The sequence below is a fragment of the Athene cunicularia genome (genome assembly GCF_003259725.1).
Source record: "Athene cunicularia isolate RWA chromosome 8 unlocalized genomic scaffold, athCun1 chr8_part1, whole genome shotgun sequence".
NCBI classification, from domain to species: Eukaryota; Metazoa; Chordata; class Aves; order Strigiformes; family Strigidae; genus Athene; species Athene cunicularia.
The window spans coordinates 15,691,452-15,708,147 of NW_020799109.1; the positions used below are offsets into that span (position 1 = coordinate 15,691,452).

Genomic DNA, 16,696 nt, shown 5'->3' on the forward strand with positions numbered 1-16,696 from the left:
CTGAAAGAAACCATAATTAAAAATCACAAAACAAAGGGTTTAATCCACAAATAACATTTTTAGAGTAGAAAAGCCCTCTTCAATGCCAGAAAAAAAAAATGCATCAGATAATCTAATCTCCAGAGCATACAGATAACATGGTCCCTGCAAAAGGCACAACTAAACCGGCTACCACAACATTTTACAGTCTCACCACACAATGCCTTTTCAATGCTCCACTCGGTTGCTCTCAGAGGTGGTTAATGCCTTTTTCCTTAACAGTGTCTTCATATTATAAACAACCTAGGACTTCACTCAGAGGAATAAAATAACTACATACTTAATTTAGATGAGTATCTTCTGTGATCAGCACTACTCTTAAACTAGCAGCTAACTGGATGAATCTACCCATGACTGATTTTACACCACTAATTCAGGAGTTATGGCAGTGTTGGCATCACGCTTCTTTGGAGATACTACCTTCAAAACTTCAAATTTTCTAATCTGTTGTATACAGCAATGCACAGAAAAGCTGCTTGATAAACACATTCAATATTTCTCTATATAGACTCCTGGACATAATGTTTCTTAAATCTATTCTTTTTACAATATCACAGATTTATCTCCCAAATATCTGCTTTACTGGCAATGATACTTCAGCTTCTTTACTTTCTATGACTTCAATAGCTATAGAACAGAATTGTCCACATTAGTTTTTAATTCCTCCAACTAAAATCTTCAACTTCAGTTTCATAATTAAAATTTCACTGAATATAGCATATATAATTAATCAAACTGCTTGTAAGCACAGCTGTTGTGTAGCTCAGTGTATTTCATAAATATATACTTGTCAGCAGAGGACCTCGTATCTGTAATGCTTAAATTAAGAAGCATAAATTGTACCTCCTGTGAAGGCTCCCATCCACAGTTACATTTGTAAAGGATTCTGATTTTACAAAAATTAAACTCTGTATGTAAGATACATCATTTTCTTCTTCACCAAGACATGGGATAAATTTCAGTCTGGCATTTAACCTCTTTACCAAAGCAGTCAAAGAGCATATTCTCACCTCCCACTGCTGCAGCCTACTAACATGGAGTAGGAAAAGAAATATTCCACTATCTGTCACACATACCTATTGAAAAGACCTTTCAAATACAAAAGAAAGATTACGTGAATGACTTCATAAACCTAAATTCAACTGAATAAAATATTACATCCTTTCAATAACAGGGGTTTAATCTCTGTTCAATCTGTAGAACAGCATGAATGTTTTGGAAAGGATCTCATTCTTTATTAAGTGATTGAGATTGCCAATAGAATTCAAAAAGCAAAAGAACTTTATAAGCCATAAAAATTCTACTACACAGAATGCCCATGTGACTATCATTGAGGAGGTCCTTGATTAGAGACTATCATGAAGTTCACTCTAATCACACATTTTTAAACTTCACAAATTGTGAGAGTGCTAGCCACCTTTTTCTTAGCTTAAGCAGAAGGCTGGTTACCACAGAAGTTTAAATTAATACAAATCCAAGCTGTCATGCTCTGCCTACTTCACTGTCTTGGCACTGGGGTTCACAGAGAGTAAGGAAGCTGATCCCACAATCCACACAAAAAATTATTTTTCATTAGGTCCTTGATTATCTCAGGAAGGAATCCTACAAGCACTGGTGTCATCACAGGGAAGGGGGCAGGGAGCATACCTTCCACAGAGGAGGAGAGCAGACATCTCATAGCCAGTATATTGATCAGTTTAAGCACCACAGAAATGCCTCACACAGGTGCAGTTTTACATTTTACCTAGACCAGTGCAACTGCAGGCTGCCACAAAGGTCTGGTGCTGCCCCTCTCTTAGTCCTGCTTTCACATCACTTCCCCCTTCCCTGCACCAGACCAAGCATTGTCAGTCCCTCCGTGAGGAAGTTTTGCAAGATGAGTGTAAAAGTATGGTTTGCTTGGGATAAATTAGATGTTCATCCAAACAGCAACAAAAAACATCTCATCTAATAGACACAGCCACCAGACAGAGGCAAGTTGCTAGATCAGCTCTTTCGGCAACTGCCCACAGTAATACTATATTATATATTAAACTGCACTCTTTTTAACTCTATTAACTAGAAAAGAGTGGACAGTAGGAGCTACGCTGAAAGCAAATATTGAGCCAGTTAAAGCTGTGTGTGCTTAGTGGATTCACTGCTACTGTTTGAGAGCAAAGAGAACCCATGGACAAGTGTCAGAAAGAGGAAAAATCCAGCAGACAGCAGGAGAAAGAGCCCCAAACATGGCTCTCCAAGGCAACAGAGGGAAAGGCTGCCTGGGCACAAGAACCACTGAAAGTCATCTTCATTATAAATTTAAAAAAATTAAAAGGAAAAGATTGAACAAAAGAATTAGATGAGTAGTTTCATCAGTTGCTCTTCTTAATGGTAACTGTAAAGGTTCTAAATATTGCTAATCTCTTGAGTCAAGGGGCAACTGAGCTTTTACAGCTTTTCTTTTATATATATATACATATTTATAAACTATATCCTATATATTCAGCTGATACCGGCATATAATTTTACTCATGTAAGGGACTAAATATTGACTGGAATAACGTATCTTGTTTTGTCAAATGTGATCATGGGTCAAAATCTTGAGAAGTCCTGGGCAAGAACATTAAGAAGAGTGCTTTTCCCTTAAAATATCCCTTAAAAGAAAGTACTGTCCCTTATTTTTCATGCTGCTATCCCTTGTTTCCAGCCAAGAAATATGGTTGCTGACTAATCTGTAAGACAGTAGTGTAGTAATTCTGATAACATACCAGCAATACTGTCCCAGTGGATATTCATAATAACTGCTTACCAAAGCACTGTATATGGATCTGTTGGCTGAGACTAGAGTTCAATGTCCCAAGAACTGGGACATACACATGAATAGGTTGTGTTAACATGACATTAGTCATTTGATCGGAAGGCACATCTTGAAGATGTTGACAAAAAAGGGTTTTGTGATGGGCCCCAAAAGTACAAGCAAATGATGATAGTGAAGGTCTTGAAAATCCAGAGACCCCAAGGTATACACCGATTACAGTGGCCAAGTAGTGTTCACTAAAGTAATGAGCCCTTGTGAACAAGATAACACTGGGTCTAGGGATAACAAAGAGAACACAGTGCAGAATCCAGGAAATGCTAAACAAACCACTTATGGTAAAACTTGGAGACAATGCAAAAAATGCTGGCCAGTGAATGAACAGCCAGTAAGTGGACAGTGGCAGCAAATGAATAAAAATAACCCTAAGTGAAGCTAAGAGCAAAGAGGAAGAAACCTTCACCAGGAAGAACACAGGACACTCACAACTTGCTATAACCACCCACCTATCTTTTTTTGGAGAGGTACGACCCCTCCTGCCCCTTGTTGGCCTTTGGATCTCCAGGGGCACAGAGAGGGTAAGCATAACGCAAGAGAAAGCAGTAGATAACAGAAAGCTTGTGTACATGAGCTTTAGCTACTTCATTAATAGGAATTAGCAATAATTGGATACTTTGGCTTAAGACGTTCCAAGTCATTTTAATGGGACTGATAGCAAAGTTTTGAATAGATTTTGCTAGTTCAGTTACACTAAGTAATACATTTGTGGATCTGTATATAAGGTAAGTTTCTCTCACCCACATAAATCACGAGGAAAGTTGGGTGCCCTGAACTTGATGCAGTTATTAAAATGTGACCTTTCTCTCCAACGATCACAACTTTGTGATCCCAAATGAGGCTGAACAAGGCTGAAGTCCATCCAAAAACGTCAACTCTATTATTTTCCTATTTACATAAAATAACCTGTCTTGGAAATTTTGGTCAAAAAGAGTGAAACTGGATTTTCTGGGAACTGAAGGGACATCTAGATAGTTGTTGCTACTCAGAAAGGATGGAAGGCTGCTGGGACTGCACAGATGCTTGCCAGAAACATTTGGTGCCACAAGATGGCAATCACGCATTTCCCACAGCCCTCACTTCGGCAGAAGGTTCCGGAAGTTCAGTGGCATGAAGGAGCAGGAGAGCTACATCGCATCAAGGCAATATAAAGAAAAGTTATCTCAGGAAAGCGGAGTCATTATAATGTTACACAATTTATTTCTTATAGTAGTTTATTAAGCTATCTTTATAAAAGAAAACCTACATGAAGCATGGAAACATGAAACTAGATTTACCATCCCAATCCTATTTTGGCAATTTTCCCATAACACTTGGGAACATTCAGGGCCTTGTGATTAGTACTTGTTACTACTGTTAGAACAAATGATTCACTCCCCTAAGGGGGTTTTGGCAAGAGGGAAATGGTGGAAAGAGATAAAAGTGGAAAGGAGAAACATTTCTTCCAGTCCATTCACGCCAATTGCACACTGAACTAGTTTCCTCTGTTTACATGAGTGCTTTTAAAAGCCACAGGAGAGAAAAAGAACACATATCCCCAAAACTAGAAAATTAAGACCATACATTCACAAGAGTTGCCAGAGCTGTACTACAGAGCCATAGTCATGAAGGAAATCTATGTAGCACACAACTGCTATAAATAAGGTCCTTCAGCTACAGTAACAACTGGATTAATATCACATTTCTCATTATAACTTTCAAAACCAACCTAAATGCAGCATTCCTCCAGGAAAAGAATTACCTTTACTTGAGCCTCCAAAAATCACTGCAAGGCATTGTTTCCATAAGGATGCTGCAGAAAAAGCACCACTTATGTACTCCACAACAGTATCTCCTGCAATGCACAGATTTTCTTTGGAAGTTTTCTTACATAGATATGAATTCAGCTGGGGCTTAGTTAACTTTACTCTTAAAAATTTACATTTGTTTAAAGAGGTTTACCTCTAGAAGCCATGGTTTTAGTTTTCTGTCCAGCAGAATATCAAATCCCAGGACTTCAAAGCAGACACTGTCACTTCCTGGTGCTTGCCCTGGCCTGCACATCCGATAAGCATGAAGAACATGTGGTTCTGCAACTATGAGAGTCTTCACGACTAACTCCTGTAGGGATTTTTTTCAGAAAAAATTGTCAGAAGACACCAGTATATATGAAGTTAATGTGTTTCATACTTTAATCTTTTAAATTCCATTGAAGTATCTACTAAAATAAGGTTTAAAATACCAAATATTTGGTCTAGAACAAATAAGCTATTCCTATGGAGTAATAGATATATATTTTTATTTAGCTCTAGAGTATATTGTTATACTTTCCATAGTACATATGTACTTTTAGATATGTAATAACTTAAATGCACAAGGCACACTGGAAACAAAGTATAGTATAGCCAATCTTCACCCATTTCTTATTACAATGTAATTTTCAATAAATATTCTCAGAATTACACATACAGATGGTGCCTAAGCTCTAACAATCTTAGGTCTGCTCCTCACCTAAAGATACCTGGTAACATAACCACTGACTTCACCAGCACAGATTCGAGTCCACAGTTATATGCAATGCTGACCACAATTTTGCAACTATTCACACATAAAATGCACTTTATACTCTAGAAAAGTCTCCAAGAATTTAAATAATATGATACAAAGGAACCATCCCATTTATGTGAATAACTGTTTGAAAGGGCTTTTGTCTCTCGGAAGAAGTTAACATTAAATTTATAATCACACTCTAAATTTAGTCTTTTAAAAAACATTATAAACATTTCAAGTAGGTCCTTTGTAGCATGCATTGCTGAGAATCTGGATTAATAAAGTTTCAAAAATCATCTGGATTCCAGTAAAGTGGATGGCAGAAGCAATTAATTTTGTAAGAATACACAAAATAAACTGTATTAGTTTTATCTTACTGAAATATCACTCCAGAATTTGGAGACATCAAGATTATTTGTTTCTAGAAACTCAGTAAACCATTTTATGGAGCGTTTGCTTCCTTTGTCTTCTGTTTCATCCCGTTCAAAGTGTTCGTTATGTTTATTGACAGAGTAGTTAGTCAGATGCATATACAATTGACTCTGAAAAAAGAGAAAAGACATTAAAAAAACCCTTAAATACAACTCTAGAATGGTCAATTCAAAATTATTAAAAGAAAAAAATATTTAAATCAACAATTACACAGTCAAACAGTTCATATTTACAAATACACTACATGCAGATTTCTTGGAGATTTCATCTACTGAATGTTCTAGGTTGCTTATAAAAACCTATGCTCTCATTTAAGCCAGTTGAAGTCAATTGACCTACCACACAACATCTGGTTAGTCAATAGGATATATCTGCTATTTGTACAGGTCGTAACAGCTACCTAAAAAAGTGAAAAGCAATTATCATAACTTACAGAATTATTACACTCCACAAGAAGCAAACAATAAAGATGGTATTTTGAAGTGCTACTTTAAAAGTGCTAAAAAACACTCTGGCATCTGTTTCATAGACAATCCCACATTTCAGTTTTCACTGTACTTTATTTATGAGAAATGTTCTCATTATAGTGATACTTTAAAATATCTTTTACATATAAACTCATCTGCCATATTGGTATCTGCCAAAATTGCTCATTTTTGACTGGCTGGTAGCCATACATCAGAGGGAAGTAAATTTCAAGATATACATTCTATAAATGACTGAGTGCTATAGTTCCTTTATGGAGCAAAATGTCACCAGCAATAGATGTTAGCATGTTACCAGTTGCATTTAAAATAAAAAAAAGAATATTATCTTGCCAAGGCCAATCTATAAATAATGATATGTTTACATTACTTCCAGTACAGATATTCAGCTTTCCCTTTCGCTACCATGATGACTGTCCTCATCACAGTGACAATCCTCTGTCATGTTTGATTCCTTACTTGAGTGTAATTGATATTCTAAGCTGACCATAAGCCTTTCTGTTACAATTCATTTTTGATAAGACAGCCAACAGATAACAGTCTGCTGTCATTTATTTCACTGCACTTACTTATGTTTAAAAAACCCTTAATGAAATTAACAAAACCAATCAATGTAATTGTGGGCTAATTAACAATATATTGTATTAGTACTGCAAGTAATTAATTTCTCCCATGGATTCCAATTACTACTCTGAGAATCATTCTGAAACCTATTGGTTTTGCGTCATTATAACTGTCATCTTCACATGAAATGCAAATTATTTCAGACAAAAGCAATTCTTTTTCAGATCGCACACAAAAAAAAAGTATTTTGTTAAACATCTGAATTAATCTTTCGTCTGAAATTATCTGGAACAATGTCACTGTGGAACAATGTCATCCAAAGAACAATGTCATTAGTGATAAACCAGGTTATTTCATACAATAGACAAACTACAACATGAACAGTTGTGAGAACACAGAAACAAATGCCTGTTCTGTTTATCTCCTCACAGCGTAATTCAGTGTTGCTAATGCTGAGATTAGTAACACTAAAAAAAAATATTAAAAGCAAACTATTCCAAATATAATATTGTAACTCTTCCAAATATACCATTTCTACTGGACTCCAAATTATACCTGGATTCTTCAAAGATGCCCTAAGATATAGTTACAATTTTAAGTGACAAATAGGGGAAAAGGTTCTTCATGCGTTGTCTATTGCATAATTACAATGAAGCAGCTCTGAAAGCATATGGTATGGAAGAAGAAAGACACAGTAGCTACAGAGTACAGAGTGAGGTATAAGAAACTCAAGTCTACTGATGTCTCCCAGTGCTTCAGATCTACTTCATTCTTAACAGACATCTGCAGTTTGGTCTCTGCCAGAAGAGAGATTACACCTCTCAACAGGGGAAGATGCTATAAGTGAATAGGAGGATTAAAGTGTCCAAAAACTTTGGCACCTCCCTTCCCATTTCTGGGTTCTCTGCAAGTTTACAAGCAGCCTTGCTGCACTGTCCTAAAGTTGTCAAGAACATACTCCTTTTCCTGCTGAGGTGGTCACCGACAAACAGCACCAGCAGCAGATTCCCTCAGGTTCAAGGGACTGCAGTGACCACTCTCACGCACTGGTCTTTTGTAGCACAGTTTGTTTTCTGTACAGGTTCCCAACACAATGGCTGAAACACTGCAGGATCCTCAGCGGAAGCTCTAAACTTCAGTGACGTTAAACAATGATCCAGCAGGAGAGAAACCTTATCCCCACCCCAAACTGAGTCTCAGATAAATACAAAAGCAATGTAACTGTTCTTGAACTTACTTTCTTGATTCTTTTCTGGGTTGAATGACAATAATTGACATTGTTTACTTTCTTTTAGGAAATATTCAAAATCTTTAGCATACATACATGCAAAGTCATATAAAATTTCTATACAGAAGCAAAAATATGGCTATACTTGTGATTTTGATACAAAAGCATGAGTTAAATATATTTCATTTTAACTTTTTCTCTTCAGTGACAATGCAAAAGTTCAACCAGATGAATACCAAATTAAGTGTCATGTCACAACTTATTTTACCTCCTCCAAACACTACACAGATAAAAGTCTACATTCTAATTTATTGCTTATTCATGAACTCCAACTTACCAAATTTGAGTCACTGGGGGGATGATACTTCTCTGTGCCCATTCTCACCAGTCCATCATGATATAAAAATACTTTTAATGGATCACAGGATGTTACAAGAATATACACACGTAAATCAAATTTGTAGCCTTCCATAAGGAATGGTTTGTCAAGATATTCCTGAACAATCAAGTGATCCTGAGCTTGTAACTTTTCTCCATTTCTTATTAAAGAGATCCTAGTAAAAACAGAAGTTATTTTTAAAACATGGAACTTTGACATTACTCTTCAAAATTTTCATGGTCGTCCAGCCAGGTAGCGAGGCTAAAGTCTGCCTAAGAGAAAGAAATTTGCATATCCGATTTGTAGGGTAGAGCAAAAGTCCCATTCACTTACATGGCTATTGGTTTCCTGTCCTTTATGGTGCTTCACTGGATGAAAAAAAGGCAGTGAGCCATTTGAAAATAACTTCCTGCTTTCTTTGGTCCAACAGTTTGTAATAATGGATTCCCTCTACACTTAGAAATTTTTTGGCAGAACGACCAGTCCCCAGCTTCTGTGATTATTCCCCATGCAGCTCTAAAAATAGGCTTCCAGTCTTTGTCATAACTTCTGCCCGAGGTACAGGTTGCAAAGAACTTTCAGTGCTAACCTTAGTGATGGTGTTCACTAAAGCAGGACACTGATCAGTATGAATAAGGATAGGATAGATGAAGCTCAATATTTCTGTATTCCGGTTTCCCCACATTAGAATGTAAAGTGGTCTGTATACGGACAATAAACTGGCAGTACATAACTACACAGACTTTTAAATAACTGTAATAGCTAATATTTTTCAGTGCATAATTATTAACCCTGAATTCCCATAGCTTTGTTGTCTTAATCTTACCCACTATTATTTATGACGCATTTCAGTGTTCTGGCGTTGAATACTCCTAACATACTGAAGTACTTTCCAGGCATTTCTCTAGATTATGCTGCTACGCTACCTTTCCCTTCAGCTTATCTTTGCCCTTATCAAGAGGACTATAAAAACAGAAAATTGAAAAGTTTGGGGGCTCTGCTTTTACAGTAATTCCAATTATTTTTAAGAACTAATAGCTTTGATATACTCTATAATCCAAATTGATTTTAGAAGCAAGAAAAGCTAAAATTGAAATATTTAAAAACAAAACCAGAGTTAAGAATCAAATTGCAATATTTATGTCATTGTTTTTTACTGTCCAGCCCTGTCACAGGCAAAACTGTTTCAACTAAACTGCAGGTCGCAGTCTCTTCAAGGGTGTCCCTCCTCCAGCATGGTTATCACCTCCTTCCAAGAGTGCACCTCCAGCCATACCCCCAACAGTGTCTCCTCTGTTTCTCCTACACCTCATGGCTGCTACTCTTAAATATGTTTGTGTTCGACTGACTGCAGTTTTGGCTGGTCTCAGAGCTGTGGAAGAAACTTTCTCTCACACGACCACTCTACAACCCACAGCCACCCAAACTCTGCCATTTATACCCAATACAAACTCACTCCTAAGGGTAAGCACAATATATTTTTTAGATAAACTAATAACAAAAATAATCCTGATCTTAAGAATTATTTGAGCTTCATCAGAAAAGGCATTTCCTAATTATACCACATTCACAACATTAAAATACCATTGTGATTTAGCTTTATATTTTAGCTGTTTCTGCTTGTTAAGCCTTTGTCCAATACATGAATTTTCATATGTCATACAACTGGAAATACAATGTTCTTACTAACACACAGCTTCTGTTAATGTTGTCACCTTTAATGGGTAAGATGACTAAAGCTAACATGCAACTCACCCATGTCCCATTGCACCATTAGCTGGTTTGACTATGAAAGTTTTCTGTCTACGTTTCTTCTTCAGTTCTTTTACATAGTTCTGAAACTGTGTGTATTCTGCAGGGAAGATCCATGTTCGAGGAATAAAACTGTACTCCTGAGGCTGACTCTTGATCATTCTGCAAAACAAGTGTAATTGAGTTAAAATCTTTTAACTACTTCGATGTTTCAGTCCTCAGGATTAAAAAGCATTTACAACAATTGGACAAGAAATCTTTTTTAGCAAAATGCTGTAATATGAAAGTAAACTTCTGCAGTTGTTAAGAATAGTTAGAGCTCTATAATATTGCATGCATACTTTAGAACGACAAAAGCAGACTATATTGTGCGGTTTTGTTTATCGTATTCACTAATTATGTTACTGGCATCCATCTCACTCCCGTTACAGATTTTGTTCAGTAACTCAGATGATTTAATGCTATTCCTATTCTTAGAACTATTAAACTTATAATAGTCCATTTGATTTATAGATCTTTCTCTACCCAATATATTCCTAGATTCCTGTTCCTATATTCTTTTTTCTTTTTTTTTTTTTTTTCCTCTTCTTTTCTCTCTTTTCCTTGGGAGGGGTGGGGATATTTGGCAAGCATTTTAATTTTCATACAGGTATGTCTTTGGGGATATATGAGGATCACCACACACAAAAAGAGGAACTGGGACATTTGGAGTTTCTTCATGGGTGCAAAAAAATATTAACAACAAGGACTGAATTTAAAATTAATATGTAAGCAATTTTAAAAGTTTTTTGTGTCTTTCTAGTCTTTTGAAGGAATTTCAAAAGTAAAGAATTGTAGTAAATATACTTTGGCACAGGCCAAGCAACTGCTCATGCACCTCCAGCACAGGGCAAAAACCACACAAGCTTGGATTTGTGTTTGGTACCAGCATATTGTGATTAAAATTCCCTGAGCACCTTATTTAGTCAAAAGAAAGCAAAGAAACACAAAGCAAGACAAGGGGAGGAAAAAATAGAACTAAAACAGAAATAAAATTAAAACATCATAAGAAGCAATCTCTGAAACTGAATCTGGTTAAAGAATGCAGCAAGGTCCTGATCTCCCTGCTTTAATGGTTGTGGCAGCAGAGGTAGTGAGTATAACTCATTTTATAGCCCTGTTGTCTGTGCAGAAAAGACAAACAGAAGAGGAAAAACAGTAGAAAATTCAGTTAGAAATTTCCATCACCCAAACTGTGCATCTGGCAGATAGGAAGCATATACCCACACCACATTGGCCACATGGGCTGGATAGATATGGGTTAGCTTTAAACAAAGTAGCTTTAATACTGATTAACAGCCAAGTTATAGGAGCAATGTGAACTTGATGGGACTATGCAGACTGGTATACCATAGTTCACAGCAGAATAAATTTAGTATTTGCTGAATCAAATACTGGTGCAGACAGCTTGTTTCGGGTACTCAGAATACCTGAAACTTCATACACAACCTCATATGAAAATAATTCGGGTAGCTCGAAACCACTCTGTAACACAGGTTAGACACTTCTAAAATACAAATATCCACAGACCTTGGATGTTTAAAAATAAATTAACAGACATCGGAGGTTCCCCACTTTGATTTTTTTTTTTTTTTAATGGCACTATGATGAATTCTAATACTTTTTAATTAATTACTTAGATTTTAATTTATTAGATTTAGGTATACTTCTTTTGTAAGAAAAACTAATAGCATCAGGATAACTTAAATGTAAAAGAGACTTACAATATCATTTCAATTTTTCATTTCTACTTTGAGCCTACATAATACTCCTGATGCAGCATAAGACACTTTTTCTTTAAGTGGCTCACACACTAATGGAAAAAAACAGGGCTGCCAACCACATCTGTAAGGCTAGGACTGTAGCCAAGCCCAACTGGTATAATAGATACACTGTCACCAAATTGTTTAGACAGCTACCCAGCAAACACTCTGCAGAAACCACAATAGCTACAGTAGTCTTGAAGTACTGCATGAGGTTCAGTGCTTCTGCAGCTTCATAGTAACTATTATTTTTACAAATTTGGTTTTATGAAAGCTATCAAATATTCAGAAAAAGTTTTAGAAAACATAAATAACTCATGATTCATGCATATTTTTAAACTACTCCCCATCTGCTATATATTTACAAATATCATTACCTTTCTAACTAAATAGCAATTAATAGAAATTATCCTATTTTTAGGCAAAAAGCAATTTCTGTGTTAGTTTCCTAACACTTCTCTCCAAATTATTTATCATATGCATCCTGAAGTGTTAGCCGACAGAGATATGTCATTCAACTTACTCACAGGTTTCAATACACATACCCCATACTCAGTGAATATAGCTTCATGGTATTCTAGATATATTTCGTGACTGTAAGTACATGAGTTCTGTATCCCTTCTTCTATCTTATGCATAACTGGATAGACTACAAACACTTAATAATATGAAGCAAAATACTTAACCATTGTTTACAAGTTCTGGTCCTCACTAAAACTTCCAATGAAAGAATTCAGCTCTGTTCTTTCCCTGCTTGGCCCTATTCAGAAATGGAAACATCATCAAGTATCTTGCGGAACCAAGACCTATTCCATTACAATAGCCCTATTTTCCAGCACATCTGCTATCCACTGCTGTGGGTAACCACTTTTTCACTATGCTGTTCTATCCTTTAGCATTTGCAGTCCTTACCAGCAAATTACTGTTCTTCTGAGTGCTATTTTAGCTGACAGATGTGGTCAGTCTGTGCTCGTTTCTCAGAGTGCTTTCTGTGCAAAAGAATCAAAGGTGTTGAACGAAAGGTAGGTTACTAAAGACATGACTTGTCAGTCTAATAACGCAAGTTCCGCTGCCGGTGTTTCAAGATCCTCTGACTCCTCAAGCATGAAAGGAGGTTAGTGGGTAGGTATGGATGAGAACAAATCTTGGTCCATGATAGTACACAAACTTTTTAAACATAAGCAACAAAGGTGATGCAAAGAAGACTCCCATACATGCATCTGTTCCCCTTCCCATTCATCCTGTACACCTTCTCCTCCACTTACTGTATTCATTCTGTAACCCTACTTATCCTTCACATGAGGAGATCTCATCTAAGAGACCATTTACAGAAATTAAGATCTTGTTGGCCTTATAATGGCAGCTCTGTTTTTTTTTCTTTTCTGTCTTCTGATTATTCCCCTTGAAAACAATGCTTGTGCCTCCTTTTGTTCTCAGTTACATTCTTGCTTCTATCTGCTCGTTACTCCCTGTCCCTACATATTTTGTGCTGTCTTCTTTCATATTACACACACTACACATTACACCACTCCATTCCACCATTCTGCATGTGAAAACCGCATTGACCTGTGATCCAGAGTGCCCGGATATTGACTGTAAGAGGAATTCCCGAAGTGCAATTCCTCCTGAATAGCATTTGCCTCTCAGAGTCCAGTAGATTTGTTCTTTCACTCCATTCCCAACAGCTTGCATAAAATGGAAGGGTTGAGATCAGTATAACAACAAAGGTAGAAGTAAAAGAAAAAGGGAAGTCTACATTCCACCAGTTCTCAGCAGTTGTTTCATGACTCCCAATGCAGCTATTCCATATGACTCAGTGACAGGAATAGGAAAGACTGCATGCAGCAGAAAAGCAAGAGAACAGAATTAGTGTTTCTGCACAATCCTGTTCTAATAAATTTTAAGACACAAGAGCAGCTGTATGGAACAAAATCCTCAACTACAGACAACAGCCTGTCCAACCATGTATCCCAGCTGACTTGGGATTTTGCATACATATGTCTGTTTCATAAGCAGTCTCAAAGCGTATCACTCTGATTTTTATAAATTATGAACAGTAAGTGCTGAATTGTGAGGTTAGTACTGCAAAACACAGACTGATTAAAACCCTGCTGTATATACTGATGTTAAGTGAAGTCACAACACGTATGTTGTGACTTCACAGATAAATTATTCCCTTCTTACCTATAATATGTGCAATCTCCACATTGAGTACCTTTAAACTGTGTTTGAAACTCAGAATTCAGCAGGTTGAGGGGTATAAACAGACTGTATTTGAAAACAATGTGTGCATGATAACAAAAGCCTTTTGTCCATTTTGCACTTTTTAAAAAAATCACAAAACTGTAGCAATACACAGGGATACCACTGCCTACCAAGCTGACCAATGCTGTTCCACTGTTTCCAAGACCTCTCCAAATAGCTGTTTGCCTCCATGTTCTGTCTCTGTGTTTTCACTTTGAGTTTTAGTCTGGAAAGGGCAGTGAAAAGTGTTTGTGTAGCATTTATTGACACAAGGGAGTTCTGGCCCACATGTAGGAGACGTAGACAACATAGCAGAGCACATAATATTTGCATCATAATAGTTGCCTACATTCTACATGCTAAGTGTCATAGTTACAAAACAGAAAAGGAAACTGAGAAAGAGAGAGAGGAGATATCACATTAATATATGAAAACAAATTCTGTTCTGGTAACAGGAAATGCTGTGTAGGTAACATTAGGGGCCAAAAGATTAGCTCTGTTAATAACTGCTCTTTACACCAATTTAGATTATAAGAATCAAGACATTCACACACATTTATCCCAAAACTCTTCCTTATTGCCAGGCTCTTAGATCATTATTTAGTATTGTTTTCCTACAGGTTTTATTCACCACAGATTCTCAGCTAGGATAATTCCTCAGAACCCAGTTATTCCACTGGAGTGAGGAGAATTTATAATTAGACAAATGAGCCTCTCTGACTTATTTCTTATATAAACAGTAAGATACTTCATATTTTTAAAGTTTTATATACACAAAAATATACTTAATAATTTTAGACAAATAATATCCATCCACATACTAGTTATTCTTTGTTTTACCATTACAGGACATGCGTATTAAGTGTATTATACAATAACTTAAGGCTCTCCTACAATCTGCAATGCATAGAACTGAACCCACATCATTTTCCACTGAAGTCAACTGGAGAGATACAGTAGCCCACACCAGTGCTACAGATCCAGGATCAAAGCCAAAGTTTTAAGGAACTCTGGAAATTATTCTTGGTCCTGTCAGCCTCTTAGTAAAAATGAACACACCTTACAAAAAAACCAATTCAGTATCGTACTGCATTAAATATTATGGCAAAAAGATTTCTTAATATTAAAAGAAAGATTACTTAGTCATGTTTCTTGCCAGAAAATCCTTCCTGCAGATCTCTCCCATTCCTGGAAAATGGTTGATTCTCTGAGGAAAGAGAAAAAAGAAAGTTGGTTGGGACCTTTTAGCTTTCTTGGCATACCCAATACAACCATTTAAAATGTTCAACTACATGCTCAGGCAAATAAAATTAGTGTTACGTATAAGTTATCTAAGATAATATCTCACATTATACTATGCATTCTTAATAATACCAAAGATGCTGTAAGTTGTATTCTCCTCCACCAACATAAGCATGCCCATTCATTTCATTTGAGGCATGAAAGAAGACTATCATACTCTGATTCACATATTTAGGAACAAAGAATGCTATCAAAGTAATGGTAAAAAAAGGAAATATTTATTCACAGAAACTGTGGAGAGAGCTCTGCTTGTTAACTTACTGCTTAAAAGCTTATGAGCAACTTATAAATGATGTTCTTTCAAGCTCTGATCATTCACAACACCCAACTGGCAGACAAAAACATGAAAGAACAGCCCCAAATATTTAAATGCCAGATTCCAAGTGTTATGAAGAAATAACTCTGGAAAACAGAACAGCATTTTAAAATATGTAGTGGTATAGCCTTAATACAGTCTGTTTGGTGGTGGTTTGTGTTGGGTTTTTTTTCCCTCCATACAAATATAACTGACCAAAAGTGACACATTACTGAACGTTTCAGGACTACATCAGTTTACTGAAACATCTCAGAAATCCTAACTACCACTCTACCTGATAGTTCCGAAGTTCAGCAATCTTGTCCTGTTGCACAGCAGAATCACTCCATATAAGATTAGCTGTTTCATCTTCATCACGTGTTTTCACAAATCCCATTTCTCGTATTACTACACGTACTACAGAGAAATAATATACTTAGGGAATATTTTTAATCTCTAAAATAGATTCATTTCAAAATTTAAGTAAATCAGTATTTTAATCACTTCCAATATTCAATCTTTTGTCTAAGAACAATGCTAGCACACAAGCTATTATTTATCTTGCAATATTACCCTCAGTCTACTGCAAACCTGTCAATACAATGTTACAGCACCTTGTACTGAAGCTGGAATCCGACCACACCACTGACTGGAACTCTAAAGAGTTTCAGGGCATTCCACAATCACCTAGTAAAAGTTCACTTGTATTGCTTTTAGACTTAATCTTGGCTATTACATATATTAATTTTAAAACAATTATAAGTGTCACTGCAGACAGGGAACAAGAATGCTTC

General features: G+C 36.3%; 1 protein-coding gene across 5 annotated transcripts in view; it reads right to left on the reverse strand.

The window, feature by feature from the left end:
• TTLL7 (tubulin tyrosine ligase like 7) overlaps nt 1–16,696 on the reverse strand; it is a 73,138-nt gene that overhangs the window by 35,156 nt on the left and 21,286 nt on the right. For all 5 annotated transcript variants that reach the window (XR_003398940.1, XM_026854198.1, XM_026854197.1 and 2 more), the window contains 6 exons: nt 16,198–16,319; nt 15,445–15,512; nt 10,263–10,421; nt 8,466–8,682; nt 5,797–5,961; nt 4,832–4,990 (listed from right to left, as the gene is read on the reverse strand). Coding sequence is in view for 4 of the 5 variants with exons in the window: in XM_026854198.1 (XP_026709999.1) it covers nt 4,832–4,990; nt 5,797–5,961; nt 8,466–8,682; nt 10,263–10,421; nt 15,445–15,512; nt 16,198–16,319 (890 nt within the window). In the remaining variant the exon portion in view is untranslated. The remainder of the gene's footprint in view (nt 1–4,831; nt 4,991–5,796; nt 5,962–8,465; nt 8,683–10,262; nt 10,422–15,444; nt 15,513–16,197; nt 16,320–16,696) is intronic.